This window comes from Condylura cristata, unplaced genomic scaffold (assembly GCF_000260355.1).
Source record: "Condylura cristata isolate star-nosed mole 26May11 unplaced genomic scaffold, ConCri1.0 scaffold00005, whole genome shotgun sequence".
In the NCBI taxonomy this organism is placed as follows: Eukaryota; Metazoa; Chordata; class Mammalia; order Eulipotyphla; family Talpidae; genus Condylura; species Condylura cristata.
This window is the reverse complement of record NW_004567106.1, coordinates 15,853,927-15,873,340: the sequence shown is the minus strand read 5'-3', so window position 1 is coordinate 15,873,340 and position 19,414 is coordinate 15,853,927. Positions and strand designations below refer to the sequence as shown.

General features: G+C 35.4%; 1 protein-coding gene across 2 annotated transcripts in view; it reads left to right on the top strand.

The window, feature by feature from the left end:
• THSD7A (thrombospondin, type I, domain containing 7A) overlaps positions 1 to 19,166 on the top strand; it is a 382,662-nt gene extending 363,496 nt beyond the window's left edge. Inside the window, exons 20-28 of one of the 2 annotated variants that reach the window (XM_012720969.1) lie at positions 992 to 1,109; positions 1,349 to 1,494; positions 2,038 to 2,212; positions 3,140 to 3,313; positions 7,828 to 7,923; positions 10,464 to 10,546; positions 10,885 to 11,095; positions 13,404 to 13,491; positions 14,171 to 19,166. In XM_012720969.1, the coding sequence (XP_012576423.1) occupies positions 992 to 1,109; positions 1,349 to 1,494; positions 2,038 to 2,212; positions 3,140 to 3,313; positions 7,828 to 7,923; positions 10,464 to 10,546; positions 10,885 to 11,095; positions 13,404 to 13,491; positions 14,171 to 14,255 (1,176 nt within the window). In that variant the 3' untranslated portion in view covers positions 14,256 to 19,166. The remainder of the gene's footprint in view (positions 1 to 991; positions 1,110 to 1,348; positions 1,495 to 2,037; positions 2,213 to 3,139; positions 3,314 to 7,827; positions 7,924 to 10,463; positions 10,547 to 10,884; positions 11,096 to 13,403; positions 13,492 to 14,170) is intronic. The other variant, XM_012720970.1, reaches the window with a different exon arrangement.
• The last annotated feature ends 248 nt before the right edge of the window (positions 19,167 to 19,414 follow it).

Here is a 19,414-nt window from a genome sequence, read left to right as displayed (position 1 = left end):
TGGGAGTTAAAATGTTTCACTGAAGGATGTCTGACATATATGTAAACAGATAGCCTCTTTACCTCTGTAGTGAAATAAATCAGTCAGTAGTGGTAATGGAACCCAATGCCAATACAATGGCATAAAATTATTATTTGATGAGAGGGTAGCACCAAAGTAACTGGATTTTTTGTACCACAGTTAGCTGCAGAGATCAGGTATCCCAAAGAGAAAATTGTTTTTAACAAATATAGACATATATAAAAATCCCTATTAAAAAAAGTGCTGGTGACTCACATTTCCTTTTGAGAAATAGATTAATTATATATGAATGTAATATATTTCAAGTAACACATATCATTTTAATTTGTTTTTATGCATAGAAGAGCTGGAGTGTATATCAGAGGTGTGAGAATCTGGATCTGGGTAGGGGGTGCGAGGATTCACCAAAGTGGGGAATAGAACTGGCGGGTTGAAATACAGTGCTGAGGAGAGCAGCAGGCGGGGCCGAAGAGGTCTGCCACGCCATATGGGTCAGCTCCCTGGCCAGGGATCGAACTCACGTTGCAGTGGCTGCAACTAGCTTTATAGTGCTGCACTTTAACACCTGGGAGATAAAGTGTCATTTATTTTGCGTGTCAGCCTGTCTTGAAGATTTTTCCCTTTAATGAGTACACATATAACAACATAATATAGATCTAAATATTGATAATCTTGGTTTTTAACTAATTAAAAACTAAATATTCTTACACTCATTTGTTCCTCATTTAGGGAAACTCAACCAATTTGTAAACACACTTTTTCAAAAAGCAATGAAAGGGGCTTCACAGTATTTAGCAAATAAATGTGCTCTTCCATGTGCTTTAGGCCCTTTGCTCCCACTGCCCTGGGTCAAAACAGTTTGAGTAGCCTCCAGATGTTTATTTTTCTTTATTATGCATTTGTTCTCCCTTTCCTCTCTTCCTTCTTCCAACAATACATTGTGGCCATACCTCTGCCTCTGCTCTTTCAGCTTAGACTGGAGAAGAACTGGCAAATGAACACATCCTGCGCGGTGGAGTGCCCCGTGAACTGTCAGCTTTCCGACTGGTCTCCCTGGTCAGAATGTTCTCAAACTTGTGGCCTCACAGGTTTGTGTGAAATGTAATTGGCACTGGGCCAGTGGTTAAGGAATATGAAATAAGATGTCTTTATTGCTTTAAGGCTTACCAAATTATCTTCAGAAAGGGTAAATTAGAATCTTAGCAAATGATCTGAACCATACGGGTTTTTTAGATATCCTCAGAAAAGATGACTAGTCCTCCCAAAATGATATATGCCTGCAGAACTGCCATACATCATAAAAGTTGTCATTTTGTATCTCTTAAAGGAAAAATGATTCGAAAAAGAACAGTGACCCAGCCCTTTCAGGGTGATGGAAGACCATGTCCTGTCCTGATGGAACAATCCAAGCCTTGCCCAGTGAAACCCTGTTACCAGTGGCAATATGGACCATGGTCTCCATGCCATGTGCAGGTATCAGGTGTCCAGAAGTTGTGTGGAAATGTATATATATTTTTTAAAAGCTTATTCATACAGAACTGGGGTGCGGGGCGGCGAGCGGGTCAGGAGAAGTCTGCTGCACCATGTGGTCACCTCCGGGGCTGGGGATCAAACTCACACCGAAGCGGCAGCCGCCAGCTTGCAGTGCTGCATCCTAACCCATTGTGCCACCAGGGAGGGCCCAGAAGTTTTCAAAGCTTACACATGGCAGGTTATCATCTTGAAGATTTCAGAAACATTTAATTCTTTTTTGTAACAAACATTCCCTGCCCTGTATTTTAAAAATCATCTGGGGACTGATTCATTGTAATGAAAATTTATTTGCCTGTCTTTGGTTAGAAAACAAATTGTTCATTGTATCTTTATAGTTGAAATGTTATAAAGGACTTATTCCCTAGTGTTGCAAACTCTTCTTGAACTGCTCAAAAATCAAAAGAAGTGGTTGCAGAGATGATTGTAAGTGATGATGTGGTTTCCCAGATTATTTTTGTTAGTGATTTATTTTCTTCATTCCAGGATGCACAGTGTGGAGAAGGAACCAGAACAAGGAACATTTCTTGTGTAGTGAGTGAAGGGTCAGCTGAAGACTTCAGTAAAGTGGTGGATGAAGAATTCTGTGCTGACATTGAACCCAGGATAGATGGTAATAAAAAAGTGGTCCTTGAGGAAACTTGTACCCAGCCTTGCCCAGGTAAGAACAGCAAAATAGAATTCATATATCTGCTCATTTCCTACAAAAACCAACCAGGTTGACGAGTCAAGAAGACCCATGATGGGTCTATGCATGCCTCTGTAGGAGGGACTATACAGACCTCCATGGGCAAACACAGGGAAGTCTGTGAGGCTATCCATGTGTGGATCTGTAAGCAGTTTTAGAATACCAATAGGTGCTTCAGTGGAGCTCCACAAGGTTCCATGGAGTAGTATCAAGCACACCATCGATGCATCTAAAGGGGACCCAGAGGGTCTCCCATAGAGGTTTTGTTATTTTGTTACAGGGCAGGGAGAGAGGGGTACCACCGAAGCCCCAAACCTGCCTGCTGCCTGCTCTAAGTGGGTTCTGCCACATCAAGACAAAACATATAAAACTTTAATGAAAAGGGACTTTTAATACAAAGAATATAATGTATAAATCAAATACCTGAAATAAAAGGGATTGGCCCAAAGCAAGGCCTGAAAGCCCACCACAAGCCTAAAGCACCTTCTGGCCAGGACCCATAAAAAAGGATCAGAAATGGCCAGACAAGTCTGGAAGAAAAAGAGCAAGATCAAAATCAATATAAACACTGCCATAGTCACCTCCCTACAGGTATTTCACCCACATCTGCCTCAACCAGCCCAGGGCCAAGAAACAAGCACGGTTTCTTCCTCACATGCTTGCTGCTCCATGTGGCTTCCTCAGGTTTCCTTCTGGCTCTCCATACTCCTGCCTTCTTCCTCCTGTCTTTTTTCTCTGCTCAGCTCCACACTCATTCTGGGTGGGGCAGGAAACCTGGAACTTCCCCTTTTCCTAGGGACCACCCCACACATTTCCACATAGGGTATTAGGGGGGGATTCATAATGGGATTTATAGACTATTTGTGCACATATGTATAAAATACATGCTGTGTTTTACAGGTGACTGTTACTTGAAGGATTGGTCTTCATGGAGCTTGTGTCAGCTGACTTGTGTAAATGGCGAGGACCTTGGCTTTGGTGGAATACAGGTCCGTTCCAGAGCAGTGATAATACAAGAGCTAGAGAATCAACATCTATGCCCAGAGCAAATGTTAGAAACAAAATCATGTGATGGTGAGTACCTGCATCCATTTTAGTTTTGTATTGTAAGTTAATATATGTAATAAAAAATGTTCCCTTAAGTCCTACAAATTTGTGAGGATCTTACTTAAAGGTAGGAGTTACAGTAAGTGTGTAATTCACAATATTGATCACACTTGAATCTAAAAACCATTAAAATATTCTTGGAACTTCAAAAATCATATTGGTTTGTTATGACATAAACATGTACTCTCATATATGTTCTATGTGTGTATATGTACACACAAATAGAGCCATGCAGTAAATGTAAGCAATGTATCACATTTTCAAGAACCATCTCATCATTTAGGAACAAGTCTCAATGGAAACAAATTGATGGTGGCAAATGAAAAATGTGTAAAGTCAGTAACCAGTAATACCATATGAAATCTCCCAACAAAAAAAGGTTAACAGGAGATGGTAACAAGATCCACTTATACTGATAAAGGGATTAATAGAACAGGAGGACATAACACTCACTAATGATTATGCACCAAATATAAGAGTACCAAAATATGTAAAATAGTGTTGCTGATTCCCTTTAGGTTAATAACAGTAGGGGATTTAACATCCTGCCCCTCCCCACCCATATAGTAATGGAAAGAACACCCAGACAGGAAATGAAAAAGCAGCAGTGGTCTTAAATATAAACTCAGAGGAGATAGACATATTTACAGAGAATTTCTCCCCTAAATTGAATACACATTCTTCTCAAGTGCCAACAGAATATTCCCAAGGGTGGACTATATATTGGGAAATGAAACATATCTCAATAAACTTAGGAAAATGGAAATCATATAAAGCTTTTTGGGAGAACCACACTGTTATGATACTAGAAATCCACCAAAAGGAGAAAGCTGGTGTGAAGATTGTGCAACATTCTTCTAAACCACTATTAAAAATGGTTTTAAATGGTTGGGAAAAGCATAACAGGTTTGGTGATGGGAGCTCCTCGGGGACCAAACATGAATGAATAAAGCACACAATGTATGAACCAAGAGCTACTACCTGGGTGCAACATTTAACCAGAATCACAAAGAGAAAATTCAAACTCAGAAACAGAAGTTATAAGAGATTTGGAGCATCTAGAAGAAATTCTTAGAGATAGAAAATGTGAAAAAACCCTACTTGTGACAAAAATCAAAACAGTAATCAAAAACCTCTTCTCCCCCCAAAATAAAATAGAAGGAACTAATGATTTCACAAGTAAATTCTGCCAAACTTTCAAAGAGTACATAACTATCCTTTTCAAATGGCTCTAGAAAAGTGAAAAATAAATGAAAAGTCCAATCATGTTTCCCTGATTCTGAAACTAAGCAAGGACATCACAAAGAAAACCACATAACAATATATCTGATGAACATAAATTTAAAAATCCTCAAAACTATTCCATATACCATGGATGAGTGGGGGGGAGGGTTCCAGGGACACTGGGATGATTCAATGCATACAAATCAATACACACTCTACACCACATTAAAAGGATAGACAAAGATCATATAATCATCTCAATATCTGCTGAGAAAGCATTTTTCAACATTCGACATCAATTTATGATCAAAACCTTCACCAACATAGGTACAGCCATTATTTCAACATAATCATGACCACATATAATAAACCCATAGCCAAAATAACACTCACTCAATGGGAAAAAAGTGAAACCTTTTCCTTAGAGATCAGAAAAAAGACAAGGATGTCCACTGTCACAACTAGTACTCAATATAATATTGATAGTCTTTGCCAAAGTAATTAGACAAGAAAAGGAAGTAGCATTATGAACATGTGAAACTATCACTGTTCACTGATGGCATGCTAAACACAGAAAATGTCAGACTCCAGTAAAAAGCCTATTAGAAATGATTATCAGTCTATAAAATTATTGTATACAAATCTGATGCACTCCAATTCTCAAATATGAACTAGCAAACAGAACTCATAAAAACAACCCCCATTTATAATCACATCAAAAACAAACACTTTGGTGTAAATGGAAGGTCTAACACTGAAAACTTTTAGGATGTCATTGAAAGAAACAGATGACATAAAAAAAAAAAAAGTAAGATATTCTGGGCCCTCGCTGGTGGCACAGCAGGTTAAAGCACAGCACTAAGAAGCTAAAGCCACTTTCGCATGAGTTGATCCCCTCCTGCCCCAGAGGTGATCCACATGGCATGGCAGACCTCTCCTGACCTACCTGCTGCTCCCCTCAGCAGTATACTTTGTTCATCTGCCTGTTCAGCTCCCCACTCTGTCTCTGCTGAATCCTTTTGCAGCCCCTGCACCTCTGTCCTGTAGCCCAATTCTGTATGCACAAATATTAAAAAAAGTAAGATATTCTGTTTATGGACAGGGACAATTAACATTGTTACATATGGCTATTACCTAAAGCAATATAGGTAATATTGTATCCCCTATTAGAATCCCAAAGGCATTCTTCATAAAAGTAGAAGAAAATATCTTGAAATTTATTCAGAACTACAAAAGACCCTACATAACAAACAATTTTGAGAAAGAATAAAAGTAGAGGTATCATGAGGCCTAATTTCAAACTATGCTACAGAGCAGTAATAATATAGCATGGCATTGAAATGAAACTAGACACACAAATCAATGGAACAGAATGAACACTCAGAAATAAACCTACACATATTGACAAAAAAAGCCAAGAGTATACAATGGGAAAAATCAATAGTCTCCGGAAGGGAAAGAGTACTAGGGTAAAAAGGAGTCAATTGCTTGGGGAAAAATGGACTTAGACATTTGGTGGTGAACATAATGTACATAGAGATGCAGATTTATAATGATGCATACCTCAAACCTAAACAGTTATAATCCAGTGTTTATTTAAATACTCAAAGATAAAATCTACCAGCCAAGAGTACTCTTGGAGAAATACAACTTTCCCAGTGAAACAATAGTGAAGGAATTCACTGCTATTAGACCTCCCTTACCACAAAAGCTGCACAGAGTTCTATCTAAATTGATAAAACTAAAGATCACAAGAATTCCTACAACTCAAAGGAAAATTTCCCCTATTTCAATGGGGGAAAATAGCCCAAAGATACAAATAACTCACAGAAGAGAAAATGTAAATACCTCTAAACATTTTTGTTTATTATTTTTAGTAATCAGAAAAGTGTAATTTTAAAATAACAACATCGGGCCTCCCTGGTGGCCTAGAGGTTAAGTCTCAGCACTATCACCATTCCAGTTTGGATTCAACCCACAGCCAGGGAGGTGACCCACATATGGCACAGCAGACCTCTCCTGTCTCATCCTTTGCCAACCTCAGCAGTGTATTTCAGTAGATCAGCCTGTTCTGCTCCCCAATCTGTCTCTGGTGAATCCTCTCACCCCCCCCATACCTCTGGCCTGCATCCCATAAATAATCTTTTTTTTTTTAAGTAAGTATCTTTAAAATAATAAAATAGCTTTCCACACTCATAATACTGACAAATTAAAAATCTGGAAATTACAAATATTTGCCAGTTTAAAACAATGGTGACCCTTATTTACTGCTAGTAAATATGGAAATTGTCACCTTTCAGAAAGAAACAAATGAGCCCTAGTTTAGTACAGAGTCAGCTATCTCTAGGGTGATAGAAATTTCCTTCCTAGTTAGTTAGTTCCCATAGAGCAGCATTAGAAGACTTGTACAAGATTGACCACCAGGACACTGTTATAATAGCCAAAGTTCAAAACAATCTGAAAATCCACCCAGGAAATAGCTAGCTAATTTGTGAAATTTACTACAATAGAATTCTATATAGCAGTCAAAATATGTGAGCTGAATCTACATTAAAACATCACACAGAAATATTTCATGTGTAATGTTGATTGCTAAGTTTCAGAGTATGTAGTGTATGGCACTTTCAAATTTTAAGATTTCATACTAAATCATTTATGTATATATATGTGAAATACAGTTATATAGATTTTTATATGTAGAGTGAGAAAGAGGAAGGGAGGAATGAGGAAGGGGGCGAGAAACAGAGAATATAAAACCCAAGGCCCAGAAGGCATATGTCTACTTCAGAATAGTGGGTGCCCAGACTAGTGGGTGACAGGCAGGGAGGTCAGATGAAAAAGAAATATAACAGGACATCAAGTTTGTAATTTTCTTTTCTAACTGCTCAATAAGCAAAAGAAAACTAACACAAATATGGTTAATCTGTAATATTTGCCATTGTATGATACAAAATTGAAAATATATATCCTCTTGAATTATTCTCCATCTTTGTCTTTATGTGTAATGCTTTATAGTACTTTAAAGTAAAATCTAAATTCACATCAGATGGTATGACAGTAGGCATGGAAAAATCAGTTGGGAATTAGCCTGATATCTGGAATTTCATAAAATTAATCAGCAACTTCATGACAATAAATTAACATGGAATCACTTGTCACCTTGCAATGGTTTTCAAATGTTTTATTAATGCTCTGTACCTATGACTATCTTCTGGGAAACAGAACCTTTCTTGTTCATATCTACTGTGTCCCTGCAGATGGACAGTGCTATGAGTATAAGTGGATGGCTAGTGCTTGGAAAGGCTCTTCCCGAACAGTCTGGTGTCAAAGGTCGGATGGTATAAATGTAACAGGTAAATCTTCAATCTTTTCTTGTTCCTTTAAGAACTATTTGTAATGCACATGAAACTGGTTTTAAAAAATAACTAAGAAAACAGATACTCATTCAGGGGTATTCCATGATTGAGATTCAGGACAGCTGTATAGCTGTTTTTTGACTAGTGACAAATTTTATTTTGTACTATTTCAAATTTTCCCTCATCCATTTCAGTTACTGTTGCTAGAATCTAACAAATTGAAATACTAACTCAAACAAATGATTAAAAGTGGATTATCAAATACTTCTCCCTTAACTTTTTGTATGTTAACTCAATATGTGCTAAAAAAATAGATTATCTTGTCAGACCAAAAATATTATTAAGGGAAACATTGTACAAATCCAAGTATCCTGCTTGGGTGATCTTTATTTTTATTAATAGGGAAGATATATTGGTAAGTCTCCAACCAAGAGCATCTGAGCAGCTCACCTATTCTGTCCTCACCCAAAAGTCATGGTGCATACGAACATGAAAGCCCAAGGAAGAGCTTCTTTTGATTATCCTTGACCCAGATATATCCCCAATAAAAAATTCTCATCTGAGTCCAATAAATACAAGGAATTGCAAGGACCCTTTTTAAGGGGAAGAAACTTGGCACCTGCAAATTTCCAAGAAACCAAGACCAGAACCAGAACCTCATCCTCAAGCAAATGGACCCAAAGATTTAACATCTTTTCGTAAACAATGTATTGATACAGATCTAATCTAAAGGACTCAGAGCACAGTAGTATCCACTTATTTCTTCAGGGAAACTTATTGACTTGAGCCATTGTTTAACACTCCGCCCTTTGGCAGGAACACAAAGTAATGTGCATTTGGGTGCCTGAGTAATAATCCATTTATAAATTTAGCTGTAATATATACAATGAGATAACAGCAGTAGGGATCAATGTGCATTTTGAAAAGCATAAATTTTTATATTGAATTTTAAGTTACCTGGATTTATTGAAACCTAATTACTTATTTCCTCCCTATAAAAAGCTGGAGCAGGATATCAAAGTATTATTGTGAAGATAAGGTTTTATACATGGAAATCTGTATCAAGAAACTCTTGATAATTACTCCAATAGGTATATATATAACAAAGAAAAGACACCTATCAAGAAACCCTTTGCTCTCTCAGTTATTTTCTGGGAGCAAAGTCTCTCTCACTCACACATACTTTACAAAGGATACAGGAGAAGAGATATGGGCAGGAAACATAGATCTGCAACTGGAAGTGGTTTAGAAGTGGTACATTTAACTCGTGTATTGAAAATACATGTCTACATTCTTCGAACAATTCAGAAGGAATGTTAGAGCTTTCACAGAGGGTCCTATTTGCTTCAAGTTTTTTTCCCCAACATGAATGCTAATGGAAAACATTCTTTTCCCACCATAATTGGGGCTATTCTCCAGTGCAAAGGCAATTTCAAAAGATGTCGAAATCACATTTCCAATATAGTGAAGTATCCAATATATTTCTCCCTTTCTAATATTTTTTAAGATACCAAAAAGTCAATATGTACATTATTTGTGATAAACTCTGTGCATTCTTTTTCCATCTTTTAGGCCAAATTTCTCCTTATGAGAAATAGAAAACACTTAAAGCATATTAACCACCTTGATTGATAACTTCAGTTTTATAAATAGTTGTCCTTCTAAGAAACTTCAGATGTTGCTTTCATTTTTCTTCATGTTTAATGAGAAGCACTTCAATAAGGCTATTTAACTACAGCTGCCTTGCAGAGATTAACTCCTTTTCCATAAAGATTTTTTATGAATATTTTGTTGATAATATTGAAAAATAAGGCAAAGAACTAACAATAACCCCTTTTGCTTAACTTCCATAAAGGAACACTTTGTTTTGCCAAAATTATGTTAAACTGAATAAGTGTAGTTTGAAATTATGCATTCCCTCTATAACACACCAATTTGTCCCTTTATTACATCTGTTCTCATCCTAAAACCACAGAAGGAAGAAAAGGGATGGTGAGTGTCAGTATAAGTTAAAGCAACAGTGCAGAAATACCACTTAGTAGCTTTATTTGTATTCTTTCTATTCATGTCCCCTCCCAACAAATCCCCCATCAAAAGGAATAGTGATTTTCTCAAAACAAATGTGCATTATTTATGTGGTAGTCACATAAAGAGAAATCTTGAGAGAAATAAGAACTCTTTTTATAAGCAAAGAATTTTAATTTTCTTTCATTCTGATATTTAATGCTGGACACTGCCACACGAATTGCCATAAATACAGCTCATATATAGTATTTTCAAAGTAGCAACCATAACATTATCCTTTTCAGAATTGACCCATCTACTGAGTACCAGGTACATGGTATTTCCTCTGGATAAAAAGGCCCTCACGTTTCTAAATGATGTAATTACAATTTACCAAATACTTTACTGTCAACTACACTCAGAAAAATTTCTGGGATTCCCAAAGTGGTTTAGGATTCAAAGACAAATCTTTAATGGTGTACTCTGTCATTGCTAGAGATGCTACTTGTCAAATGTGATTTTTTGTTCTGCAGGAGGCTGCTTGGTGGTGCGCCAGCCTGATGCTGACAGGTCTTGTAACCCACCGTGTAGTCAACCCCATTCGTACTGTAGCGAGGTATGTGTGAGTTCATTAGGGCAGACAAAGGAGCTTTTTCTGTCACCCATTGCCTCTTGTGCAACCCAACCCTACCCTCCACCCCACCCAAAAGTATCTTAAGGCATAAAACTCTATTTTAGAACTATCATCAGTATAAACAATTCTAAATGTACTTGCTCCTACTGTTAGCATAAGTTTGTATTCAGTTGAAAACTGTTCATTTTTATGTAGCTAAGTCAGAAATCATCTGTGGTAAATTCCCAAGCCAGCACCTCTTTAAAGCTGGCTCTTTAAATCAGGCCTGTCATGATTTCAAAGATCTCCTTGCATGTAAGTATACATCTTTTCTTCTGCAGACAAGGTCATGCAGTTGTGAAGAAGGATACACTGAGGTTATGTCTTCGAATGGTACACTTGAGCAGTGTACACTCATTCCCGTGGTGGTGATACCCACCATGGAGGACAAAAGAAGAGACGTGAAAACCAGTCGGGCAGTACACCCAACCCAACCCTCCAGTAACCCAGCAGGCCGGGGAAGGACCTGGTTTCTACAGCCATTTGGGCCAGGTGAAGTAACTAGAAGTTGATGTGGAACCCATTAGTTATATATTTAACCAATGCCAAAGGATTACAATTGAGCAATTATTTTCCTATCAGCTATTGCTATTTCATTTATTATCATTTATCCTAATACTGTCATATACACACACACGTGTGTGTGAGTGTTAAAACTATCCTTATAAAAGTACACGTGATCAATTTTCAGAGAAATTGAACTACTTTCTTTTGAGAAGTTTTTACAATTGATACTACTTATTTTGGACTCACCCCTAAATAAAAAATATAATTATTTTCACCTTGAAAAAGTAAATCTAAGGAAATGGGGGTGGGGGAAAAATGCATCATCATTCAGAAATGGAACAAATTCATTTGTGTTTGTATTTCTCATTTGGCAAAGTGGTAGTAATTTGAACGATAAGTAGGAATATCAATAATGCAGCACTGTGCCAGGGAGCACTTGGTAGTCAAAGCAGTTTATATCAATCCTTGGAGTTGGCATACTCAAATACTTGCAATCTATGTTAGTACTAGATACACAGGGGTAGGGATGGAGACTTCCTGTCTGAATAAGATGATCTAAGTTTAAAGGCCGACCAGGCCCACAAACAGCTCTTACTGTATCTAGTAATGGCCTTGACGCCAATACAGGGAAAAGATTGAAGGCCCGATGAAGTGCCACTCCCTAATCAACGTAGGCTCTTACACTCATCCCAAAACTAGCCTGGTACTTGAAAATGGGCTACAAGGGTTACATGATACTAAGATAACCACCTTACCTTGACAATAGTATATATATCCAAGCAAAGTCAACCACAGACTACTTTATAACAGCATTAGAAACAGGAGAAGGAATGCATCTCTATATTTAGTGAAATAAGACATTTTCCCTTATTTAAGAAATCCTTATTGGAATATTAAGTATTTTAAATATTTGGGTAATTCACATTTAACCATATTATCCCTGACTTGATAAAGTTTTTAGCTGAAAATACATTTTATTTTACAAAGGTGACTTTTCTTTGTACGTCCTATGCCTATGTAAGCCAGGGAAATTTCTCTAGGTGTCCAATACATTGAACATAATGGCACATGGCCATTAATGTTGATCTTGACCGGGAAAGTATTCAAGAACATCTCACATCAAAACTTTGAATAAGAAAGATTATTGTCTCTTTTCATTTCTAATATATAGATAGATAGTACATATCTAGAAAACTGTACTGAGATCTTGTTCTTGATTTTTGAAAAACCAAAAAATGCTATTATATTGTTTATTGGAAAAACTATCAGGGTAGAGAAGCACAACAGTAGAAAGGTTCTTTTTTTTTTAGCATTTCACTTTTAATTTTTAACCACAGTTTGAATTTTTAAAATTGTTAGAATTGTAGAGAAAGGATATTTAGATCATTCACTTAAGAACTAAGCTAATTTCAACTCTAAAGGAAAAAAAATTACAGTACTGATTTGCTTTTGATGACTTTGCTTTTAATCAATCAAACACAGCAAATCTATAATTTTAAGACTCAGACATTAAGTTGTATGTATACATCAAAATATGTATGTTGAAATGAAGATCAAATTAAGTTACACAGTCACTAGTAGTTATCTTCTGTCCGGGTTTTATTCAGAATATGAAACTGAGAAGTTCAAAGAGAATGAGACCAGAAAACCGAATTAAAAACTCCCTGTCATATCTATTTCCATAAAATAGAAAAGGGAGAAATCAATTAGAGACCCTTTTATGTGTTAATAAAACTAGCTTATTTTTGCCAATAAAATTTTCTGATCAATTTTAAAGCACACTTTAAGCTAAATGAGTTAAAAAAAATGAATATAATTTACTTCTACTTCACCTAGAAAAAAAAGCTAAAAATAACAAAGTTCATATGCACTATCTGTCTTCATCAATTCTAGGTTGCAGAACTTTCTTGATAATGAATTATTTCTTCCTATAATTGTCATTCTCAAAATAGAATGAAAAGAAAATGGTTTTGTAGCAACATACATATACTGCATTTGAATTAAAATTTAGATAAGCAGAAGCAAAAATTTCAACATACTTGGAATCTGAACTCCAATTGAAAGCTTTGTTCTTAATTCAATTTTCATTGATCATTTATCTTTAATGAAGCAGCATCTAACATAAGAGCAGCTTTGCATTAATCATTAACTGTGCCTAAGCAATAATTCATTTTGTGTTTTGAAAGAACTTGGTCACATTTGAGTGGTCATTGGTCATATTTAAAGAGCACCATATATACATATATATACACCAGACTAATGTAAATTAATGACTAATATCCATTCTTCTTAGATGGGAGACTAAAGACCTGGGTTTACGGTGTAGCAGCTGGGGCATTTGTGTTACTCATCTTTGTTGTCTCCATGATTTATCTAGCATGGTGAGTGTCTAAATATTTTAAAATCTAAGTCTTTCAATTGCATGGGGACACTCTGGATCATAAGAAAATAACACAGGAATAGCAAACTAATGTCTCAAATCAGCATGCCACATTACTGTTTCTCTAAATTTCTAAATAAACATGGCTTTAATCTTAACCTGAAAACTAGCACATCTAAACCAGTTAATCTCTGAAAATAAACCAGAGTTGTTCCAAATCAACTTTTCATGTATGTTCTCCTTGGTTATGCAACAAACAGAATATAGCTTTGTGTGCTTATGGTAGAATGTAGATTTTTATATTGAATTACTAGAAGAAGACATTATGATAATATCTAGTCTTATTTCTCTTTTTAAATATGTATTATTTATAAATTATAGATTATTTATATAGGTTACTGGTCAAATATAAATGATTATGCACTAAAATGTTATTTACACTGTTACAGAAATTCCATTTGGATTTTTTTACCTTTTACAGGATAATAAAATATTTGAAGTGTTCTGTTTCAGGTTTATTGAGAGCAGAAAGCTAAGAAATTCAAAAAATCAAATTGTAAGGTGGAATTTAGACAATCATACAGATTAGATCAGTATGTTTCAAACTTTCATTTTAAGACAATGAAACTTACAATTGAAGACTAATTTTTCCCCCCAATTTTGACTTTTTCTTTTTACAGCAAAAAGCCAAAGAAACCCCAAAGGCGGCAAAACAACCGACTGAAACCTTTAACCTTAGCCTATGATGGAGATGCAGACATGTAAAATATTATTTATCCTGACAACGCCCAGTTTCAGCTTTCTGACTTTGCAGTAGATAGCAAGAGGCCACAAAGGTTTTCAAACAGCGTGGATTAAAATGCATTGTAACTTTTTAAAAGTGTTATAAAGAGAAGACTAAAAATCACAGTGTTGAAGATATTGACCAGTACCACTTGCATAGAGATCATTAGTGCTGAGAATTCTAGGAAATTTAGTTGAATACATGCTGCATTCTGGAGTTGTACGATCTTTTCTGAAGTCTACCCAACTGACAATTCACTTTCACCCAAAAAAAAAAAAAAATGGTGAAATTGTCTGGTTAGGATGCGGATGCAAGCCTCTGTCTGCAGTGTTATCCCATAATAGCATTTAGCATGTGGAGTTTATACCAAGGTCTCTACAATAATATAGTCAAACATAACAACATGTATACTCAGTTGAATGACACACATTATTATGTCAGATTATGTACTTGTTAATAAACAATTTTAATGGTAATAGAAACTCTCAGCTGAGCATAAAACCCATTAAGACATCTTGGTGGTTGATGGTAGCTTTTACTGACCTGCATTTCAGAGGCACAGACTTTTTTAAGACTTAATTTTTGTCTCTCTCCAAAGTATGAATGCTGGACGTGTACTAGTGTCTTAGAAGAGTCCTCAAGCTCAGTATTTTATAGTAGTTATTGTCTGGAAAACTAATAATTTCCTTGTGTTAATACAGTATGTTTCTACTTTCCCTAATTTTCACACTGGTTGCCTGCATCTTTTTTGCTAAATAGAAGGCACATTTTTGCACTATATTAGTGCAGCATGATAGGCACTTAACCAGTATTGCCATAAACTGCCTCTTTTCATATGGGATGAAGACATCTGTGCTAGGATGTGCTAAATGTAGACATTTACACGTTCCTGTATCCTGAAGAGAGTAAAGTTCAGCTTGGATGGCAACAGGATGGAATTAGCTATTCTATCTGCTGTATACACTCTTCCTCATTGCTGCCGCCATTGTGAAATTGACAACTTGGCAGTAATATAAGTGTTTCAGTAATGAACTCATTAACCCTCTAAAAGATGGATTCCTCTAGTTGGTTTTTAATTGTACTTTGAAGGTTGTTTATGACGAGATTTTTATATTTGTTATCTTTGTTAAAAAAAGAAAAGAAAAGAAAAAAAGGAGCCGGTTGTCTTTTTAATTTTGAACAGATGGAGAAATGTACTGATAATTTTTGTAACTAAAAGAATTCAAAATTGTGTGTTAATTTTTCATCCCATTTTTTCCTAGTTTCAGATTGAATATATTTCAAATTTCATAGTTTTGTCTTTATCATAAAATTTGAAACAGTCTTTTTAATGTATGATTTCAAAAACTAAAATTTTAAAAAGGAAGAATAAATATTTTGCCCAGAGCTTCATTAACTATCTAAACTAAGAGTGGCAAGCTTTTTCTGTAAAGGTCTAGCAGATAGTAAGTGTTTTCCGGCAGGACTAGGTTGTAATGTCTTAATTTCTAACATTAGCATGTAACCATAAATAACACAAAGAAGGAACATCATCATTTTCTAATAAATCTTTTTTTTAAAGCAAGCCACACTTGCTGACATCCAGTTATAGTTTTCTGAAGAAAAAAAAAACAAAAAAAACCAAAAACTTTTCTGCAAGTTTTTTCAGTGAGAACTCTGCATTTTGTCATCTTTGATTTTCATTCCTTTAGCCTTAGACTGTGATATTGTTTGATTTCAAAGGTGAAAAAAGCAGTCACTAATTTTGAAAAAACTTGTACTGAAAGTAACTATATTTTTCAGAGGTAACCCTGGAAATGTAAAAGTGAAAAAAATAACTTGACAAGCTTCTTTCATATGAAAAGAAAATTCAAATGGTGCCATTAAAAAGCAATACCATTTTTCAGGCAATATGTACCACAACCTTTGAGAGAAGAGAACACATTAGATTGCCAGGTCTTTTATAAATAGTGTAACACTATTTTAAGCTTCACTATTTAAGTGGATTGAACTATATAAGAGAATTTAACTTCATAATAGAGCTTGGTCTCCCTCTGCTGTTCATTATAGTACTTGCAAAATAACAAAAGACATTCACATGTCTGTTCCCGCAAACGAACAGATTTCTACATATTTCACAAATTAAACATGGTACTAATTCCACAGTATTCATTGTGTAGTAGGTGTTGTAAATCTTTGCAAAGTAAACAGGTGGTCAAAAATATGAGAATTTCACTTTAAACCAAAGGATTTAACAAAGGAAAAGAATAAAAAAAAATTCCATCCCATCTGTCTTTGATGAGGAACATAAAATATTATCGACCCAAAATATTGGTCATCAATATACATACTCAGGGGTCTTCTACATAATCCTCAAGTTGATCTTTTTGAGCAACTATTGTAACTAAAAGACATGAACAGCATGATGAAATCCATGCAACACCTAATAACTTTAAAATTATTGAACAGAATAAAATATTGTTACTACTAAGGCTAGACCTATGATACTGTAAAATGGCATTAATTTAGAATGTGGATCAGTATCATCTGACCGATAGTCTAAGAATTAAATTAATGAATAGGTAAAAATTGTGTTATGAAATTACATGATTTCATTTTTAAATTTATTACACCTATAATACTGCATGTACAGAGGAGACAGTTTCATGTGATCTTACATGAAGAAACAAATTGCCAAGTTCATTATTAGGATACACATTGAATGGCCTCTTGTTAGAAAGGTAGGAGGGGATTATAGCTCACTGGATACCTATAACTTACAAATGAAGGGTACTGTACTCATGTTTATGACATAAAAAAGGCCTTATTCTTGTTCCTGGCATGAGTCAATAATAAATTGAGTACATTATTGGCATTTCATCAAATCTTTATTCCTCCTTTTCACCCGAAGAATTCAGGCAGTGAATATAGTAATAACTTGTCTGTTGACACTTCTGCCTATTGAAATAGTTGGGAAAAGTGTTAACACTTTTGCCTTACTGTGAGTTCACAAAAACTAAGGAATGCTAACAGTATGACTCTTAAAAAAAAAACATACCAACACAATATTCTACTATGTTACTAGACTGTTTCAATGTAAACCACATAGATGTGACATACCTTATCTCCTGAAAAGGGTTAATTTGATTATTCATTGATACCTATTCTAAGATAGTGACTGTAGCCCTTATTTCAAAGCCCTATGGAGGCCACTGCGTAACTAAAGCTAGTTGAGGAGTGCATAAAAGCATGTTCTTCATTACTTTTAACAAAGCACAAGTTACTCCTAACAGGACATTTGTTAAATTATCACATAAAACAGTCTGCCAGACACTGTAAAAAACAGCAATGGCTTTTGTTTACAAATGTAACTAAAACATTTAAAGGAAGGCAAACTTGAATAAGCAAAAAAAAAAAATAGCACTTACGTAGCCTGTCCTTTACTCTAGATTTCTTTTTTTAATGTGGTTTGTATTTTTCCCTACATAGTAAAACCTCTCAGGCCCTCTGACAGCCTTCCAGTGCAGCTGTCCTCCACCCTCAGTGGCAGTGGTCATCGTGACTTCACCTATTAAGTTCCTAGCCATTGTCACTTATTTAGAGTTTCTTACAGGAAGCCAGCAACACCTATCACAATGTTTTCACCTCCTCTAACTCCCTTTAACCTTGCTTCTTGATGATTTTTACTTCCTGAACACTTTATTCTACTCTCTTGCCAACAACTAGTCGCATCTCTTTCCCTCAGAACTTTCTACTAAATGTGCCCAAATTTTAAAGAAAAAAATAAAGAGGTGTAACCTGTATTTCCTTTGTACTGAAGCCAGTGTCACTTAGAGTATAAACATTTGATTTAAACAGAATGTACTAGTCAAAGAGATAAGAAAATATATGGAAGACAGGCCTCCACCCCCCCCAAAAAAAGGGCACTTCCTCTGCTCGTGTCAGTACACACCTACTCCTCCCCTCTCTAACTTGCCCCTTAGTCCATGTCCCACCCTACAAGACTGGGAGGAAGGCCTGGACCTTGCAATGCTTTGTTAAACTAAGGAGTCTCATGCTTAGGCTAATTTGAGGTCTCACAGATGATCTGAGACCTCACTGTTTGGAAAGGTGCATTTTAACGTATTCCTTGTTCTAGCTTCTCTCCAAAAATGAGGGGACTAAAAGGAAGCAGTCCAGGAACAAATCTGTGAGGAGCCTTGTCAGAGAATGATCCTTCTAACTCTAGTTTAGACCTGAGAACTGGGATATCCGTCTGTCTTATCTGGTCCTATCCTCTGCCACAGACCAGGCCTTTGTGCACCTGAAAAAGGAGGATGGATCTGGCAAAGCATTACTTTTTATACAAAGGATGTTTTGAAGTGTGATATGGTAATTCTGCATCTAGTAGGGACGCTGAAAATGGTTATCTCAATATTTAATAGGTAAAACAAATGCTAAGTGAATTTGTTAATTTTGTAGTTTTACATATTTTTTTTTTCTTATGCTTCTACTAAGCCAGATCTTGGAATGGTCAGTATAGGAAGTTTCTTAAATTGTGGGACTTTAGTTTTGTGAGTCACTGTTTTCAAATTTCAAAAATCTCTGGTCAGCAAGAATACAATTGGTTGTCCATCTTATTGTTGCTCTTTAAAATAGTTTTTTTTTTTTTAAGCAGTGATTTCTAGATCACCTACTTTGAACTATCAATGAACTTCTCCCAAGTGTTTTTCAGGAATCCATGTTTATTTTCAAAAGTATTAGATTCCCTTTCTGATACTTGCTCCTGCTTATTTCTAGCAAAAAAAATTGAAGTATCTGCATTGTAAAATGTAAATTGATTAAATTTGCAATCTGTCTTTCTATAAACTATAATCCCATAGATGTGTTTTGTTAATTTAATTACCTGATTATTTATTTTTGTTTAAATAAGAAGGCAGCTGCCTAACAAGTTTTTGTTAATATTACTTTGTAAATTGTGTAATGTAATTTATTTTAAATTATGTACATTTCTTTTTTAATGCATAAAATGTCTATGTACAATTAACTACAGATAATGTCATAAGCTTTATTCAGCTAATATAGATGGTATGTGAAAATGTAATAACCTTTTTTTACATTTTCATATGGGTTATTTGTAAATAACTGTTGCTGACAAACATGAAAATCATTTTCATACTGT